This window comes from Lipotes vexillifer, unplaced genomic scaffold (assembly GCF_000442215.2).
Source record: "Lipotes vexillifer unplaced genomic scaffold, Lipotes_vexillifer_v1.1 scaffold1009, whole genome shotgun sequence".
Lineage (NCBI taxonomy): Eukaryota > Metazoa > Chordata > Mammalia > Artiodactyla > Lipotidae > Lipotes > Lipotes vexillifer.
The window spans coordinates 1,687,452-1,704,450 of record NW_006772405.1 but is presented as its reverse complement, the minus strand read 5'-3'; the positions used below and the strand labels follow the sequence as shown (position 1 = coordinate 1,704,450).

General features: G+C 54.0%; 1 protein-coding gene across 1 annotated transcript in view; it reads right to left on the bottom strand.

Annotated features, from left to right (window-relative positions):
- Positions 1-16,999, bottom strand: part of PPARGC1B (PPARG coactivator 1 beta) — a 106,741-nt gene that overhangs the window by 5,883 nt on the left and 83,859 nt on the right. Inside the window, exons 3-9 of the mRNA XM_007447510.1 lie at positions 14,234-14,449; positions 11,025-11,141; positions 8,135-9,248; positions 7,170-7,206; positions 6,577-6,650; positions 4,645-5,428; positions 1,385-1,460 (exon numbers count right to left, since the gene is read on the bottom strand). Of these exons, the coding sequence (XP_007447572.1) occupies positions 1,385-1,460; positions 4,645-5,428; positions 6,577-6,650; positions 7,170-7,206; positions 8,135-9,248; positions 11,025-11,141; positions 14,234-14,449 (2,418 nt within the window). The remainder of the gene's footprint in view (positions 1-1,384; positions 1,461-4,644; positions 5,429-6,576; positions 6,651-7,169; positions 7,207-8,134; positions 9,249-11,024; positions 11,142-14,233; positions 14,450-16,999) is intronic.

The window sequence follows — 16,999 nt, the reverse complement described above, 5'->3', positions numbered from 1 at the left end:
TCGGAAGAGTGGCTTTGATTTGCTGGAGAAACTCCAGCTGTGCTCCTGTGGGCAAAATCACCAGGTTCTGGTTTAGATGGGCTTTCTCCGGAACAGGTTAAGGCCTGTGATTCTCCAGCCATCCCCTTCTGCGCCACTGAGGGCAGGGAGGAAAGCAAGGGCCCGCAGTCCACAGCAGGGCGCTGCTGTACGGTCACGGGAACTGTGCACGTTCCCTAGGATGGCCTAGGTTCAGCTGCGTGTAGCAATGTCCTCTCCCAGCCTCCTCCGGCACCTTGAATTCACAAGGCTCTTTCCTGCCTCTGCCCCACTGTCCTCCAGAATCTTTGCTTCATTGGCTCCTTTCAGCCCTTGGGGCCCAGCTCCTTGAAGATGCCCCTCCTAGACGACCATATAAATACATCAGCCCCACCAGTCAAAACACGACTGTTTCAGACATTTTAGTCATGACGTGATTAACTTCATAGTGCACCTCCCAATCTGTAATTACAGTGTTTATTGATTTGTTTATGAGTCTGTTGTCTCTCTCTCCCTTCTGGCCCAACCATGGGAAGTGGGGACTTTGTTTGTCTCGTTCACTTTTGCCACCCAGCACCTAGAACAGGGCATGTCACAACTGCTGAATGGTCACACATGGTTTCCAGGAAGACGCTCCACATGGTTTTAAGTACCTGCTTCGAGACAGCTGCATGCATACCTCTGGGGTATGCGTACCTCATGTGTTCCCTTCCCTGAAGCACCATGCTGGGGGAGAGATGGACAATCCAGTGAGAGTCTGTCTGTCAGTTCGTGCTTCCGTCTTACTTTCCCTTCCCTCCTTTCTAAGTGATATGGAGGAGATGAGTCCAGCTCCTCGCCGCAGCTTCCTGATGAATTTTCCCTACGGGGTGCTTTGCAGTGGGTCCACCAGGCACAGCCTGGCCTCTGAACTAACTCTGGGAGAAGATTAAGGAGACAGATCAGAAGGAAGGGAGAGTCTCTCTTGGTCCCTTAGCCCCGATCGCGCCGGGGGACCCTGTGTACAGATGAGTAAACTGAGGCTCAGGGAAGCTGGGGAGCAACTGACGGTCACACCGAAGTGGAAGCAGGGCCGGCTCTGCTCCCCCGTCACCACCTGTCCCCCGGGCCCTGTCAAGCCTCTGACGCTGAGCCCTACGTGCTCACCAACTGCACGCCTCCCAGCCAGTCCCTTGGCTGCATTTTGCACGGTGCCACCTTTGATGCCCTTCGGTGACCCCTGTGCTTTTTTAAATGAGAGAAATATAACTACCTCCTGCAGGCCACAGATGACCTCAAAGGGCTTCAGGTCTACGAAGCCCTAGCACTTCCTGATGCCCCTGCTCATCCCCATTCACTCTGGGCTCTGGGGCCCCATTTCACTTACAATGGCCTTTTCCCGCCGCTTCCTGGTGTGCCGGACACTTGGCGTTCTGTCTGAACACGACCCTCTGCTCTCACATCTGTCAGTGAACAAGCAAAGCAGAGGCACTCACTCTCGGCAGGAACCACGGGGGACGGGGGAAGGACTTGCTCAGGAGGCAAGGGGTGCTTCCTCCGCTTCTTTCGGACTCGTTCGTGAGGGCAGAACTATGAGAAGGCCCTCCTGAGGGAGCCGGGCTTTCCCCCTCAGCGGTGACCGCCCGGGGTCGCCTGTGGGTCTGAACACGTGACCAGCACATACCTTCTGCCAGCTTCTGGGAAGAGATCACTGAGAACCACCACTTTGCTAATCAAAGCAAACCTTGTGAACCTTTCTATGCCAACGCGGGTGGAAAGGCCCTCTCGCTTCATTACGGTATTTGACCTGATGAAAAAAAACCATCCTCTGAGGTCTCATGTTTCCCCACTTTCCAGATGAAAACCCTGAAGCTCAGGTTCAGTATGAAATTCGCGCAAAGCTAAAAAGTAAGGAAGCCAGAGCTAGTGGGAGGTCTGCTGATTCCAGACCCACTGCTCTCCCTCCAGTGGCTGGAGCCTCACCGGGCAGCAGCCCCAGCAGCCACCACAGCCCCCGGGTCCTGGGGGTCAGGGAACCAGTCAGCCCAGATGCACAGCCTGAGAGGCTCCTGGATGCCGCACGCCTGCGCCCTCCTGACTGTCCGCACACTGCCCTCTCCTCCTGAGGGCCAGGCTGCTAGAGTGGAAGCAGCAAGGCATGTGGGGCATGGGTGAGTCCCAACTCTGCCACACGCTGTCTGCGTCCTTGGGAATAGAGCAGAGGATGAGAGCAGGGGCTCCGGAGTCAGAGAGCGTTCCAATGCTGACTCTACCACCTCCCTGCTGGTGACCTTGGGCTGGCTACTTAAGCCACCTCAGCTCCAGTTCTTCACCTGTAAACTAGGGAGAATCAATTGTATTTGCCTCCTAGGCCATTTGGGAGGATCAGATCAGAACACGCCCATAAACGCTTAGCCCAGGAACAGCTCAATACTTGCTGGCTATATTTTTCTGTTGAACGTTTTTGAGCCTCAGCTTCCTCATCTATAAAATGGGGATACGAGGCAGACGCACCCTCCAAGTGCATCTGTGAAGCTCACATAGGGTAAAAGAAAGGGATGTGACTTGCAAACTTTAAAGTACTATACAATAATAGTATCATCATCCATTTGCAATGGAATTGGCAGCCTCCCCCCCATGAAGAGCTGAGAGTGACTGGAAGATGCTGTAGGGCTTGTTAAACCAGCTCAAAGTGCTTCCTGTTGACTGTCGTTTGGTAGCAGAAGCACAGGTAAAGAAATGCTGGTCTGGAGAAGACTGATGACGAGTTTTTCAGGTTTACTAGCCACCAAGCTCTGCCAGGCAGCTGAGCAGGAACCAAGTTAACCAATTAACCTTCTCCAGTGGCAGAGAAAGCCAGCCCTGAACTTGGCCCAAAAGGGAGAAGAGGAAAAGGAGAATCTATGGGGCTTTCGAAAGAGGCCCCCAACTCTTTGCAGACAAGCCCACGGGTACAGGCCCTGAACAGCTCAGGAGGGGAAGGAGGCCGAGGAACTGCAGCTCCTGCCTTGGGGGATGCGCTTCAACAGGACAAGAACCGTAGCAGCTTCTGAGCAGATGCTGCAGAGGAAACCGCCTAATGAGAACACAGGTGGGCTAGCTCACAGCGACCCCTGGAGAAAGGAGAACGGAGCTGGAAGGAGGGCTCAGAGAGGTCTGACGGAAGATGGCTCTGACTGACCGTCCTGGCTTATTACGTAGAAGGGCTTTTAGAGAAATTGCTCAAGATAAGCTCATTTCAAGTGACAGATAGTTCAGGACTTCAGCATGTTAGTGTCTGGGGAGTCCACAAATCCCCTAAAATTGAATGCTCAGTTAGACGTCTATGCTCATTTTAATGGGGAAAGGAGGCTTTGCTTTTAATCAGATTTTCAGTTAAGAGCTACTGGTATAGATAAGGAAATACAAAGCAGAATTTTCCTAAGAAAAGGTATCTTTCTATTACCTGAATTCTGCCTCTCAGAACATGGCACTCTGGCAACGTCATCACTCCCTGGGAACTTGTTAGAAATGCAAATTCTCCACCTCCACCCCCAGACCTACAAAACCAGACATTCAGGAGGTGGGGCCCTGCCATCTGTGTGGTAACAAGGCCTCCTGGTGACTCTGCACTGCTCCGGACCCAAGAGCACCATCTGGTGGTCACTCAGGTGCATCTCGGGCAGAGGGTTTGGGACCTGCACCCACCCTCCTCAGGCCTCCCCCAGGAAGAGCCAGGTCCTGCTGTGAGCAGGGAGAGAAGCAATCTATCTCCATCAAAATATGCCAAACTTCCATTCTTTCTGCCCAGCCCCCCACGGAATTCTGGACCAGCTCCTTCTACAGTCCGGTTCAGTGAGCAAAGATGGTACGAGCAAACAGGCTCATGACACATCATCCCTGTGCGAAGGTAAAAGAGCTCCCACGGGGGCGGGTGACTGCCGGAAGACACTGTGCAACTCAGCAGCACGGAGAAGTGGGAATAAACCTTATCACTGCTTTAAATCCCGGTTTTTTTTTTTTTTTGAACATAGATTAGAATTATGCTGATCTTCCTTTCACATGTAAACATCACACAGGTATTACACTGTGTGGGTATACTGACCCTTGAACAACATGGATGTGAGCTCTGTGGATCCCCTTACATTGGGATTTTTTTCAACAGTAAATACCACAGCACTACACTGTCGGCACTTGTTGAATCTGCGGATACGAAGGAACCTCGGATAAGGAGGGCCGACTATAAATTACACGGGATTTTTGACTGTAGGGAGGATTGGCGCCCCTAACCCTCGCCTCGTTCAAGGGTTAACTGTATATGTTTACCCAAAAACCTAACCATCTTACAAATATAAAAACAGAAACAGATGAATGAGGGGCAAGTTCATTTGGATATCAGGCCACAATAGGCCAGAAAGTGGGTTTTCTTCCTCCCCCGAGGCCAGGAGGTTTGGGCCACTCCTGACTGCCACACAGCAGGCTTTGCCTGGATACAGGACTTGCCCACAACTCCCCCCAAGGAGTCCACCTCCAGGGCCTCCGACCAGGACACTGACCACACAGGGAAACGCAGCCCCAGTTTCAGGGCTCCTCTCTCCCCTGACACCCTGAAACTGGGGGGTCCTCAGGGGTCCACCACCCATCCTGAGGTCACCCGTCTATCCATACCTGAAGGTCCTTCGCGTGGCTGGTGACCGGGAGCGGCAGGACGAGGAGCCAGAGCTGGAGCGGCTGCGGGAACAGAGCTGCCGGCTGGCCTTGCTTGGTGGGCTCTGGTAGGGGCAGTGGTCAGAGCGAGGAGGACTGACCCCTGAGTCCTCTTCATCCTCCTCCTCCTCGTCGTCCTCCTCCAGGAGGAAGTTGCTCTCGCCACTGCTGCTGCTGCTGTCCTCAAAGACGGTGTCGTATTCGGGGCTCTTGCAGGAGGCCAGGTCTTCATCCTCCAAGGCTGTCTCCAGGAGGCCAAAGTGCTTAGTGAGGCTGGCGCGGATCTCGTGGTCTCTCAGCAGCGTACTGTCCTTGGTGGGGGCACCGACATCACAGCTCCCGTCTTCCTCCCTGCCAGAGGCCTGTGCCTCAGCCCGCGGGGCCCCTTGCTGGGGCCAGTCCTCAAGGTGGACCCCAGATGGCTCCCAGGACCTCAGCACCTTCCTCTGCAGGGCGCCGTCTGGCTTGAGCACCTGGCAGTAGTCGTGGTCTCCAAAGGAACAGGAGAAGGGGCGCTTCTGACCAGCCTGGGAGGCTGGCTGGGCTGTGGCATGCCGCAGGTGCGACAGGAGCTCGCTCCGCTCTGGGTGCTTCTTTGGCAGCTTGCGGGCAGCCTCTGCGGCGGCCCCGAGCTGGGGAACCTCCAGGGTGGGAGCTATGTCTTTGCCTGGGCTGTGCTTGATGTCTGGCTTGAAGGGGTCTTCCTCTGTGGGCTTGTACGGAGGCGTGGTGGGCGGAGTGAGTCCTACCCAAGCAAGAGGAAACACATGTGAGGCAGAGACAGATCACTTCTCCAAGGAACACTGAAACCCTAGTTTGGGAGGGCAGAGAAATAGCATGTATGTCACCACTCCCCAGAGCCAATGGATGGCAGGCATCACTAATCGATTACCGCACTGCTGACTGAGCCTGGACGTAGCCTGGGACTCCTTCTCACACAGTCCATCAGTAATTTTTCAGAGCTGGCATGTGATGAAAGCCCTTTGCCATCCCTTCTGTAGTCTGGCAACGGTAGCCAAAGCCTCCAGATCATCCAAGATCTCTCTTCCTGCTCCACCCACATCCAATCATTCCACAAGCCCTCTCACTGGTCGTTCCAAATGCCTCTGAAGTCTCCCAGGGTGCAGAGGGGGCAGGTACCATAGGTAAAATCTCCCACCTGGATTTGACCACCACAGTGACCTTGGTGGTCCTGCAACTGATCTTGGACTCCATTGTCCCCGGGGCATCAGCCAGAGAGCTCTTCCTTTCTGGTGCTCCTGAAGCCCACAGGATCTAGACGAACCCCTTCAGCCTAGCATTCCTCTCAGCCTTTGGTGGTTGTGTTTGCCTGACCCCCCAGTTCTGCCACAGAGCAACACCGGGTGGCCAGTCTCCTCTGATGCACCTATACTGCCGCTCCTCTGTGCCTCTGCTCATGCCAATTCCGCGGCCGGGGATACCCTTCCCTTTTTTTTTGTCTCTCCAACTTCTATGCATCCTGCAAGCCTAGCTCAAATGCCTGCTGCTCTGGGTACTTTGTGAATCTTCTCAGGCCACATCCTGCCCCTCCCCACTCTTCCCCTTCCTCTGTGCTCCCAGAGCTCTTGCACGGTCTTTGGAACAAGCACATATCAAACAGTACTTGTCATGGTGTGAGTCTGTCGCCCACATAAGACTGTGGGCTCCTTCAGGGGAAGACACGTGTCTCTTTTCATGTCAGGTCATGTGCCAACTGTTGGCAGCTAAACAGCTGAACCTGGGCCCTGACTCTCCTTATAACGCTCTCAATGTGTAGCTCAAGACCCGGCGTAGCCTGTGCAGCGGTGGCAAGGAAGGCTCGATGGGGTACCCCCTAACTGCCCGAGAGGCTGCGTCCCCAAGGGCACCCCACCAGCTGAGCCCCCGGCTCACCTGCCGTGCCACAGAGCTCCACCGTCAAGGTCTGCTCGAAGCTCTTCTTGCCAAAAGGAGGGTCACCAGTGGGGCTGGGGAGCACAGGAAGGAGAGGAGTCAGTCAGCAGCAGGCTCCACCTCCCCGAGCATGGCAGGAAGGCAAGGGGACATTGTGCCAGACCCTGGTTCTGCTGCCCACGAAAGCGACACGTGGGGAGAATTTTCAGGGGAACTCTCTCCTGGTTGTTGGAGGAAATCAAAGCTGTACAGCTCTTTCAGGAGACACGGGAGAGACTTGAGGGAGGTGGAGACAGGACAAGCATTGTCAGCCTCCTTATTTTATGATGGAACACCTGAGGCCCAGAGAGGAGAAGACACTTGCCCAAAGCCACACAGCATTGTCAGCTTTTCCCCATGAAATTCTCCATCTTTCCCTGGGCCTGCTTCTAAAAACAAACTCCCTTTCAAAGGAGGCCAGATCCTAAGAGTCCCATATGGCAATGAGGGCAGGGGTGTGGGGACAGGACCAGGCTCAGGGGCCGATGAACCACCCTACACCCAACCAGATAAGGTCTCCTGGAGTCATAAACCAACAATTTCTAAAAATCTACCTTTGCGACAAGGCCAGCATGAGGCACCTGGGAGAGTCTGAAAAGAAGACGAAAAAGAAAAAAATAAGATTTTCCCCAACATGGCATGGCTAGCAGATGTTTCCCTCTGAACTTCATCGGTACCAAGCACAGCTTCTTTCAGGCGTGTGACCCAAAAGCCTCTGCCACTTTTAGGGACTGGCAGGAACAACTCAAATCCACCTTGATCCCCCCAGACTCAGCAACATTAACAGCTGGCGGATCTACTGATTCTGCAGAGTTGATGGGAACCAGGGCAACCCCTTCTGGCCAATCAGTGTAGCACAATGGTGAAGCGTTCCAGCTTCCAAGGCTGGTGGCTGTGGGCTCTGCCCCAGACAGATGCAGGACTAACTCGCTGAACCGACCATTAGCTATCTCTGTGCCTTTGTTTCTGTGTCTTAAAATGGGAATTATAACAGCACCCAGCACACGGGCTTCCTGTGAGGATCAACGGGGATAATCCGTGTCAAGTCTTAGACCAAGCCTGGCATAGCGAGTACATAACAGATAACTGCTGTATTATTATCCCCACTATTGTTACCATTTAAAATGCCACTTCATTGTGGAGCTGAATTTATAGATTCACACCCTCCATCACATTGCTACCCAGGGAGCCTTCTTTAGAGCACTTATCACAATTTGTCATCACTTTTCCTTTCTTGCCCACTTTTTGACTGCCTGTCTCCCCCACTGAAACACAAGCCCCAAGAAGGCAGGCATCTTGCTGCTCGTTCATCAAGGACACCTGGCCCATGCATGATGAGAAACTCAGAGATGGGGAGGAGGTTCCTGAAGATCTGCCCAACGAGCCTACTGCATAGGAAGGGAAGCTGAGAGCCAGAGAGGGAGAGGGATTTGCCCAACCCAGGGCTCCTGGCTCCCGGGCAGTGGGGTCTGCCACACCCTGGCCCTGCCCCCTCCCTCGGACCACCAACTCCGACTACCTCCAGAAGAGAGCTGCGGACAACTGGGGTCCTCGTCGGTGTCCCCACACCCGCTCTCACAGGGGCTCTCCAGAGCTGGGATCTGGGGTCCCCGTCGGAGCTGCTGGTCTTGGCCACTGTCCTCGTCAGCGGGGCTGCCCAGCTCCCCCTCCACGTGGTAGGCCTCAGGGGCCAGGCGCAGCGAGGGCAGAGCCCCCTGGGGCTCCGCGGGGACCACGGGCTCATCGGTGAACGTCAGCCAGGGGCCCAGCTCCGGGTTCAGTCTCCTGGAACGCCGCACGGGGCACACGGAGCTCTCCTGCTTCCGCCCCAGCCTGGTCCCCGGCAGGCCCCGGCCCGGCCTTTTCCGGCCCCAGTCCTCTTCCTCTTTTTCTTCCTCCTCCTCCTCCTCCTCCTCAGGCTGCGGCCTGGCCAACCGGCTGATGTGCCCTTTCACCTCCAGCCGCAGCGGGCGCAGGCTGGGTCTGGGCCCGGAGCTCTGGGGTGAAGCCGTGACCCGCACCTCCTCCACGGGGGAGGGGTGGCCCGCAGAGGCCTGGCTGTCTTTGGGCCTGGGCCGGGCCCGGGGTGTGAGGGAGGCGTAGACAGGCGTGGCCAGGCGGTAGGGTTTGCTGACATCACAGAGGATATCTTGAGCCAGAAGTTCCCTCAGGATGGAGAACTCAGCCCAGGTGGCTTTGGAAGGGTGCTGGCACCGAGGCCGGGGTCTGACCTGCTTGGCGGGGCTGCTGCAGGGCTGGGGGTCTGGCTCTGGGGCCTGTGCGGGCAGCTTCCTCTGGGGAAGGCAGTAGGTGTGCATGTAGCGAATGAGCTGCACCATGGCCTGCATGTCCTCCTGGGACACCTGGGCGCCGGGGTCTGCCCTGCCCGGTGCTGGGGATTCCCAGGGAGAGGCTGGAGCTGGCTGGGGGCTCGGGCAGTCCTCACCCGCCTCCTCATCCTCCTTGGCAGGGACCCAGGAACTCAGGGGTGGTGGTGGCTGGAGGACACTATCAGGGGAGCGGGCTTTAGCCCGGGGACAGGACGGCACCGAGGTGAGGTGCTTATGCAGCTCTGTGCAACTCCGCGTCTGAGACTGCATCATGCGGGCCTTCCTGTCATGGGCGCTGTCCATCTGGAGAGGAAAAGAGGCCAGAGTGAGGAAGGAGACCCACATTGCTTCTCCCCGCTGCCCACCCCTGCAGCCACTGGCCAGGCCCAGCGTGTCTCACCCGGATCGTCAGAATTGCCAGGTTTCACCACTTCATCCCCAGGTTCCAGCACAGAGCCTAGCGCTTAGCAGTGCTCAGGGGATGAGGAATGAAGGAATGGCCAGCCTCCTAACAGGTCTCCTAGCTATGGATTTCGTCTTTTCTAGATTTACTGCCAAAGCCCGGTTCTGACTACCCCACTCTCCTGCAAGGAGCCTTCAGAGAGAGTGCCAGGAAATACATTAGTGGTTGCCTGGGGCTGGGCGTGGGAACAGGGACTAACTGTAAACAGGGACACTGGGGATCTTCCTGGGATGATGGAAACGTTCTAAAACTGGATTGTGGTCGTGGCTGCACGACTCTGTAAATTTACTAAAAATCACTGAATCATACTTTTAAAACAGGTGCCTTTTATGGTATATAAGTGGCACCTCCATAAAGCTGTTAAAAAAAGAAAAAGAAAAAGAACAATTCAGTATCTTCCCAGTACCCGTGGGGTAAAGGGGAGGCCCCCTGGCCAGGGGTGCTCTGCAATGTAGCCCCACCCGACCGCTGTCTCCAGCCTTATCTGCCCCCACTGGTCCACACAGGGGCTTTGCTCCCAGTGCAAATGTCTCTTTGCTGGGGCCAGACTGGCTGTCAAGGGTGTCTCACGCCCCTGGTGTGCCCCCTAGCACTCCAGAGGGCAGGCTGGCTCAGGAAGGAGCTTAGCTGCTGCCCTGTTGACAAAATGGAACATGAGGGATGGACCTCTGTTTTGGGAGGTCAGCCAGGACAAGTAGGGAGGGGGCACAGGGACAGGGTCCACCCCCCCAGGGGAGCCCAGGCAGGGGACAGACTCCTACAGAGCCACTGTCTGAGAAAGATGCCATCCTGATTCCGCCCCAAGGGGTGGGACTGTCCGCAGCAGTGCCCTGCAGCAGTGTCTGGGGACAAGAGGGGAGGGCTGGTTGCAGGCTTTGAGTAACAGGAACGCTGGGAAAATTACCTCTGAAACCTCTCCTTGGAAGTCTCAGAAGATGGAGCCCAAGGAGGAAAAGGGACTTGCTTCCCTCCTGGGTGTTCAAGATAGAGCTTTCAGCTCTCCGATGGCTCCTCACAAAGAGAAATCCAAACTCCTTATGGCCTCCATGGTGCCAGTGAGGATCTTTTGTTTCCTTCCGTCACATCATTAGCATAAGCTTCCTGAGGGCAGGCCACATCCTCCTCGTCCCTGCTCTAACCCAACATCTAACACAGTGCCTGGAACACTGAGGTACAGTTGACTCTTGAACAATGTGCGGGTTGCAGGGGGTAGAACAGCCGCGCGCGCAGTGGGAAATTCACATATGACTTCTAGTCAGCCCTCAGCAGCCACGGTTCCTCTGCATCTATGGATTCAACCAACTGCGGATCCTGCAGTACTGTAGTATTTACTACTGAAAAAAAATCCACGTGGAAGTGGTCCCATACAATTCAGACCCACGTTGTTCAAGGGTCAACTGCACATGAACAAGCCCAAGGCTCTTTCTAGAACCCCAGACTGGCCTGGGTCTCAAGCAGTGCCCAGCATATCAGCGACAAGGGTTGTGTGATGAGCAAAGAGGGAAGCTGGAAGTGCATTGAACTTGATGGCCTCTAACAAGAGCGGAAAGGTGCACACCGCCCTCCCCAGAGACCCCCAGAGGCCTGGGTGGGTCTGGGGGCATGTGCAGAAATACCTTGACCCAAGGCCGCTGGCTTCTGGACCTGAGGCCTGCCTGGCGCCAGGCGGTCCCTTCCTTCTGGCCGTCAGAGGCCGAGGCTGGGTAGGACGTGGTGAGAAGGAGTTTCTGCAGCTGTGGGAGGAACAGAGAGGAGAGGAGCCGGGGCTGAGCTGCAGCCAGAGACAGGGGAAGTGCACCTCAGGGAGAAGCCTGGCCCAGAGCCAGCCCCTCAGGACCAACCACACCCTGACCCCAACATCACAGGGCCATGGTGGAACACAGGAAGGGCACTTAATGACCTAGAATATGTTCCCAATATATTAAGTACAGAAAGCAGGCTGTCTAACAATCCCAAACCCATACAGGCATCCCAATAAAATGTAAGTCCTTTTGAGAGTTAATAACCTAAGAGGAATATCTGTGATCTTGAGAAACCCAGACAGATGTTGGGTGATGTCTACCCATCCTACTGTTGAAATATGATGCACACATTTGATTGGGACATTCTGCATATACTCGTAGTACACATACACCACTTTCTGTGACCTTTCATGAGGTGGGATTCAATCATACAAGAATATATATATATATACATCACTTCCAACCCAGCCAGCTGTTTTCACACAAGTGGAAGCTGCTTAAGCTTGTCTGGCTTTTCTAAATTTTCTATAAAAGTTGCTGAGCTTCTGTACCCGGAGGAAAAGTGCTCAGTGTATCCCAGCCAAGAAAGCAAGGAGCTGAGTACGCCTGGGGGTTTCGCCAGGGATCCTACCACAGCCAAGGTTGAGAACAAGTCAAGAAGCATGATGGGCTTTTGCTACAGCATCAAGTGTTTCCTCAAGGGACATGACCCCCAGGAGGATTGCCAAAGGCCTGGGAACCAAAGTAAAGGCCACTCACCACTCCCCTAGGAGCTGGATGAGCCACACCACCCTACCTCAACCCCAGACCAACACACACATCTGTGATTCTCTGGCGTGGACAGGAAAAGATTCTTAGACCAGAGGCAAGGGACCTGGTTCTGATTCAGTTCAATCCCAGCTCACTGTGAGACCTTGGGTGAGTCCTTTCCCTCTCCCAGCCTTGAGGAAGAGGGAAAGGACTGGGAGAAACCAGCCTTGGTTTCTCCAAGGTAGGGGGTATGTGTGTGTGTGTGTGGGGGGGGGTGTCTGTGTGTGTGTGTCTGTGTCTGTGTGTGTGTAAAACAGGGGCAGGTAGACTAAATGATTGGGTCTTTTTTGACTCAGGGGTCCCTCTAAGAATATGAGAGAAGCTACTGACCTCAGAAAAACACACATTTATGTAGAGGTCCACGGGTCCCCATTAGTCCAGAGGTAGACTCTCTGGGACCCATGTCTCCAGGTTAAGAACCGGGTGTCTGTATAAATTCTCAGGGCCTTTCTAGAACTCTGTTGGTATGCGGGGAGTCTCAATGGTGAATCTGTTTCCTGTGTGCCTAGCCCAGTGCCTGAAACAAAAGTGCCGTCTAAGGCATGAGAGGGAACAACCGGTGACCAGCAAGGGTCACTCTCTACCTCTTCCAGGTTGGTCCCTCTCCAGAGTCCCATACAGAATTCCTCTTGTTCCATGACCACCACCACCAGTTGTGCTGGGACTATCACTCAGATAGCACTTTTTGAGACACTTCTTTGTACCAGGCACTGTTCTAAGTTCTTTATATGTATTAATCTGCTGTACTCCTCCCAACCGCCTTTGAGATAAGCACTATTGTTAACCCCACCTTACAGACCAGGAAGCTGGGTCAGAGGGAGGCTAGGTGCCTAAGGGACACATAAGCATTCATTGGTGGGGCTGGGAATCAAACCCAGGAGGTCTGATTCTAGTCTGAAAGGAAGCACAACACTTATCAGCAGGAGCCACAATGTGGGACTGAACATATGCTTGTATCCGGCACACATAGGTGCTTACTAAATATTTCACACTGCTTTGGGGAACTTGCAGGCAGCGGGAAAGAGGGAAAGGGGTCCTGGACCAGGAGTCAGAGTACCTGAGCTCCGGTCCTTGCTGGCACACCAACCTGCTGTGTGACCCTGGGAGAGGCCCTCCCCTCGCTTGGCCTCAATTTCCCCAGAGTCACACTTTACGGTCACCAAGGGCCTGTCCGGCTCTAACTCTTCACGACCAAAGACCCCTTCCACCTCCAACAGGCTCTGATTTTCCAGCTAAGTCTCACCAGCCCCTAGGAGCTACAGTGTCAAGGTGAGGAGCCCAAGACAGATGAGCTGCTCTTCACAAGCCAGGACATCTGGCTTTCTGGCACCCTAAGCCTGAGTCAAGGGCAACTGCTTTCAGCAACTTCTGAGGTCTGGAACCCTTCGGAATCTGAAAAAGCTGAGACCTTCTCCCTAGAAACCTGCAATGCCATGTGTACGTTTCTACATTCCACGGACACTCAGGTGGCAGTTAACTTTTGCTGGTGGAAGCACAAACCAGTCCAACCTCTTTGGAGGGCAAACTGGAAGTATTTGCCTAAACTGAAAAACCACACATCCTACGACCAAGGAATTCCTTTTCCAGGAATGTATCCACTTACAAATGGCCAAGGCCAGTAACAGGACACAGACTGAAGCAATGGAACAATAAAGGAGTTGAAACAATGTACGTATCTGCCAACCAGGGAACTGGTTAAAAAAGTATGGTACATCCTTATGAAGGAACACTATGTAGCCAACAAAAAGGATAAAACAGAGATACCTCTGCTCATCGGAGAGAGTTCCCAAGACACACAATTCACTTGAGAAAAGCAAGGTGCAGGGCAGTATATAATGGAGGCTTCCTTTTGTAGTTAAAAAGAAAATGGAAGAGGAAAGTCACACAACAGATCAGTAACCATGGTTACTTCTAAGGTAGGAAAAAACAATTATGAGATGGGTAAGGAGGTTCTGCTTTTAACTATCCATACTTCCTGCTTGAATTTTTACTGTGTGTGTAAGCATCATCTTTAGGAAAATGTTTACATTTAATTTCAAGGGTTTAACACACACTTAGGGTCAACCCATGAAATCCCAAAGGGCCTACAGTGTTGCAGGCGAAGCCCAGGGAGGCCTCCCATGGCCAGTCCAGGCTGCTGCCCTGAACCCTTGCCAGTGATGCACGGAGACCCCTGCAGGGGCTGGAGCTGGTTTTCCAGCACCCACCACCTCTACCACCAGACACCACATCTCAAGCCACCACCATCACTTCAGTTGGAAATAGATTCTCACCAGCGAGAGCTCATCCACTTCAGGGGCTGAGGCTGGGGCCCTCTCCAGGGAGGGGCTTGGGGGCGCAGATGAGGGGACAGGCGAAGCAGAAGTGCAGGAGGGTGCGTCTCCATCATCCAGGGCTGGGAAGGCGGCCAGATGCACAACATCTTCGGGGATGTCATCCAGGGTTTTGGTGAGTGCTGCCAGGAGGGCCTCATTCTCACTGTCGATTATCTGCAGTGAGCAGAGAGGCAGAGAGGGGACACGGTTAGTCAACGCCTTGGACTCAGTGGCTTTGTGTAGAAATCGGCTCTGTACACACAGCTGCACTACCATCACCCTCCCGCCAAATCCACTCAGATCCTCTCAGTTTGCTGGGATGGCAGATGCCCAAGAAATGTGCTATGGACTCCAAGAATCAAAGAAGTTTACGAGAAGGCAGCAGGTGGAAATGGAAAGGGGCCTGGCCTAAGAGCCCCAGTCTGGACTCTGCTGCTCATCAGCATGTGACCCCAGGCCCAGGGCTGTCCACGTGGGGGACGCCCGTCCCCTCCTCTAAGGACAGCCGCTTCACACCATGGCCTCTTGCGTCCAAACCCCTGGACAGAGGCCTGAGGCTGCTCTATGCCAATGGTAGCCCCAGGTCAGTCTCTCTGACCCTGGGGCCCAAGCAGGTGGTAGAAAGGCTGGAAGTTTCACGGTTCAACCGTGACAGTGAAAGCAGAGCAATAGGAAAATAGCTACCATTCCCCTGTGGGTTCCCGGGGCTTGCTGCCTCATTCACTCATGTAGGGGCAGTTAGTGCAGTGGCTAGGAGCCTGGGCTCTGGAACTGGGGCTGAATCCCAGATCTCACATTTATCAACTGTAACAATACCTACTTCATAAGGTTATTGTCAAGGACTGAGTTAACCTATATAAGATGCTTAGAAAACATTGCCTGGCACCTAACAAGCACTCATTACTACTACAGCCACCGCCACCGCCACCGCCACTGCCACCCGCCACCGCCACCGCCACCACTACCACTACTACTACTACTACGATTCCAGCTATGATGATGATGATGATGATGATGATGAAGATGGTGATGGTGATGATGGTGATGTTGGTGGTGGCGATGATGATGGTGGTGGTGGTGATGATGGTGGTGGTGGTGGTGGTGGTGGTGGTGGTGGTGGTGATGGTGATGATGATGGTGGGGGGGTGATGGTGATGGTGGTGGTGATGGTTGCTGGTGATGGTGGTGGTGGTGATGGTGGTGGTGGTGGTGATGATGATGATGGTGGTGGTGGTGATGATGATGATGGTGGTGGTGGTGATGATGATGATGGTGGTGGTGGTGATGATGATGATGGTGGTGGTGGTGATGATGATGATGGTGGTGGTGGTGATGATGATGATGGTGGTGGTGGTGATGATGATGATGGTGGTGGTGGTGATGATGATGATGGTGGTGGTGGTGATGATGATGATGGTGGTGGTGGTGATGATGATGATGGTGGTGGTGGTGATGATGATGATGGTGGTGGTGGTGATGATGATGATGGTGGTGGTGGTGATGATGATGATGGTGGTGGTGGTGATGATGATGATGGTGGTGGTGGTGATGATGATGATGGTGGTGGTGGTGATGATGATGATGGTGGTGGTGGTGATGATGATGATGGTGGTGGTGGTGATGATGATGATGGTGGTGGTGGTGATGATGATGATGGTGGTGGTGGTGGTGGTGATGGTGATGAGGATGGTGGGGGGGTGATGGTGATGGTGGTGGTGATGGTTGCTGGTGATGGTGGTGGTGGTGATGGTGGTGGTGATGGTGGTGGTGGTGGTGATGATGGGGATGGTGGTGATGATGATGGTGGTGGTGGTGGTGGTGGTGGTGGTGATGGTGGTGATAATGATAATGATGGCGGCAGTGGGCAATTCCTCCCCTCCTCTTCCCCCCGCCCCAACTCCCTTCTCCTAGCACATATGTACTGAATGGCTACTCTGTGCCTGGTGTTGTCTGGGCACTGGTGACACAGCATCCCAAGACTGATACAGCCCCTGTCCTCATGGAGTTTAGCCTCCAGTGGAGAAAAGAATTAAACAAGGAAACAAAATCAGATCATTTCAGAGAGTGAGACAGCCTGGGAAAAAAATAAAAGGAAGCTGTGATGGAGAATAAGAAGGTGGTGAAGATTCATAGGCTATTTACAGTGGTCAAAGAAGGCTGTTCTAAGCAGCTAATACTGAAACTTAGGCTTGAAAGATGAGAAGGAACCAGCCAGGCAAAGAGCTGAGGAAAGAAGATTCCAGGCAGAGAGAAAACCTAGTGCCAAGGCCAGGGACAAAGAATTTGGCTGACGAGAGGAATAGAGAGGCTTTGTAAATACTGCCTCAGGTAAACCCCACAATAACCTCTGCGGGGAAGGATACTATTCCCATCACCATTTTGCATTTGAGGAAACTGAGACTCATAGAGGTTGACCAATGTGTCCTGGGTACGTTGCATTCATCCACACAGCAAATCCAGGGCAGAGGCAGGGCTTACAAGGAGCACAGCACACACACATGAACCAAGAAGCTTCCTTCCCTGATGTCTCAGACATAACACGAGGCTCAGCGTGCATGCACACTCCCAGCCCACCGACAGATACCAGCCCGCCGGCCCTGGGGCACAGAGATCACACTGCTATTAGGTGAGGCACCAAGCACCTCATTCAGTAAACCCTGGCTGCTGGGCCTGTTCTGGCAGGAGGCAATTCTGTCACATGATGCCTTCCCCAGGACTCTTTCC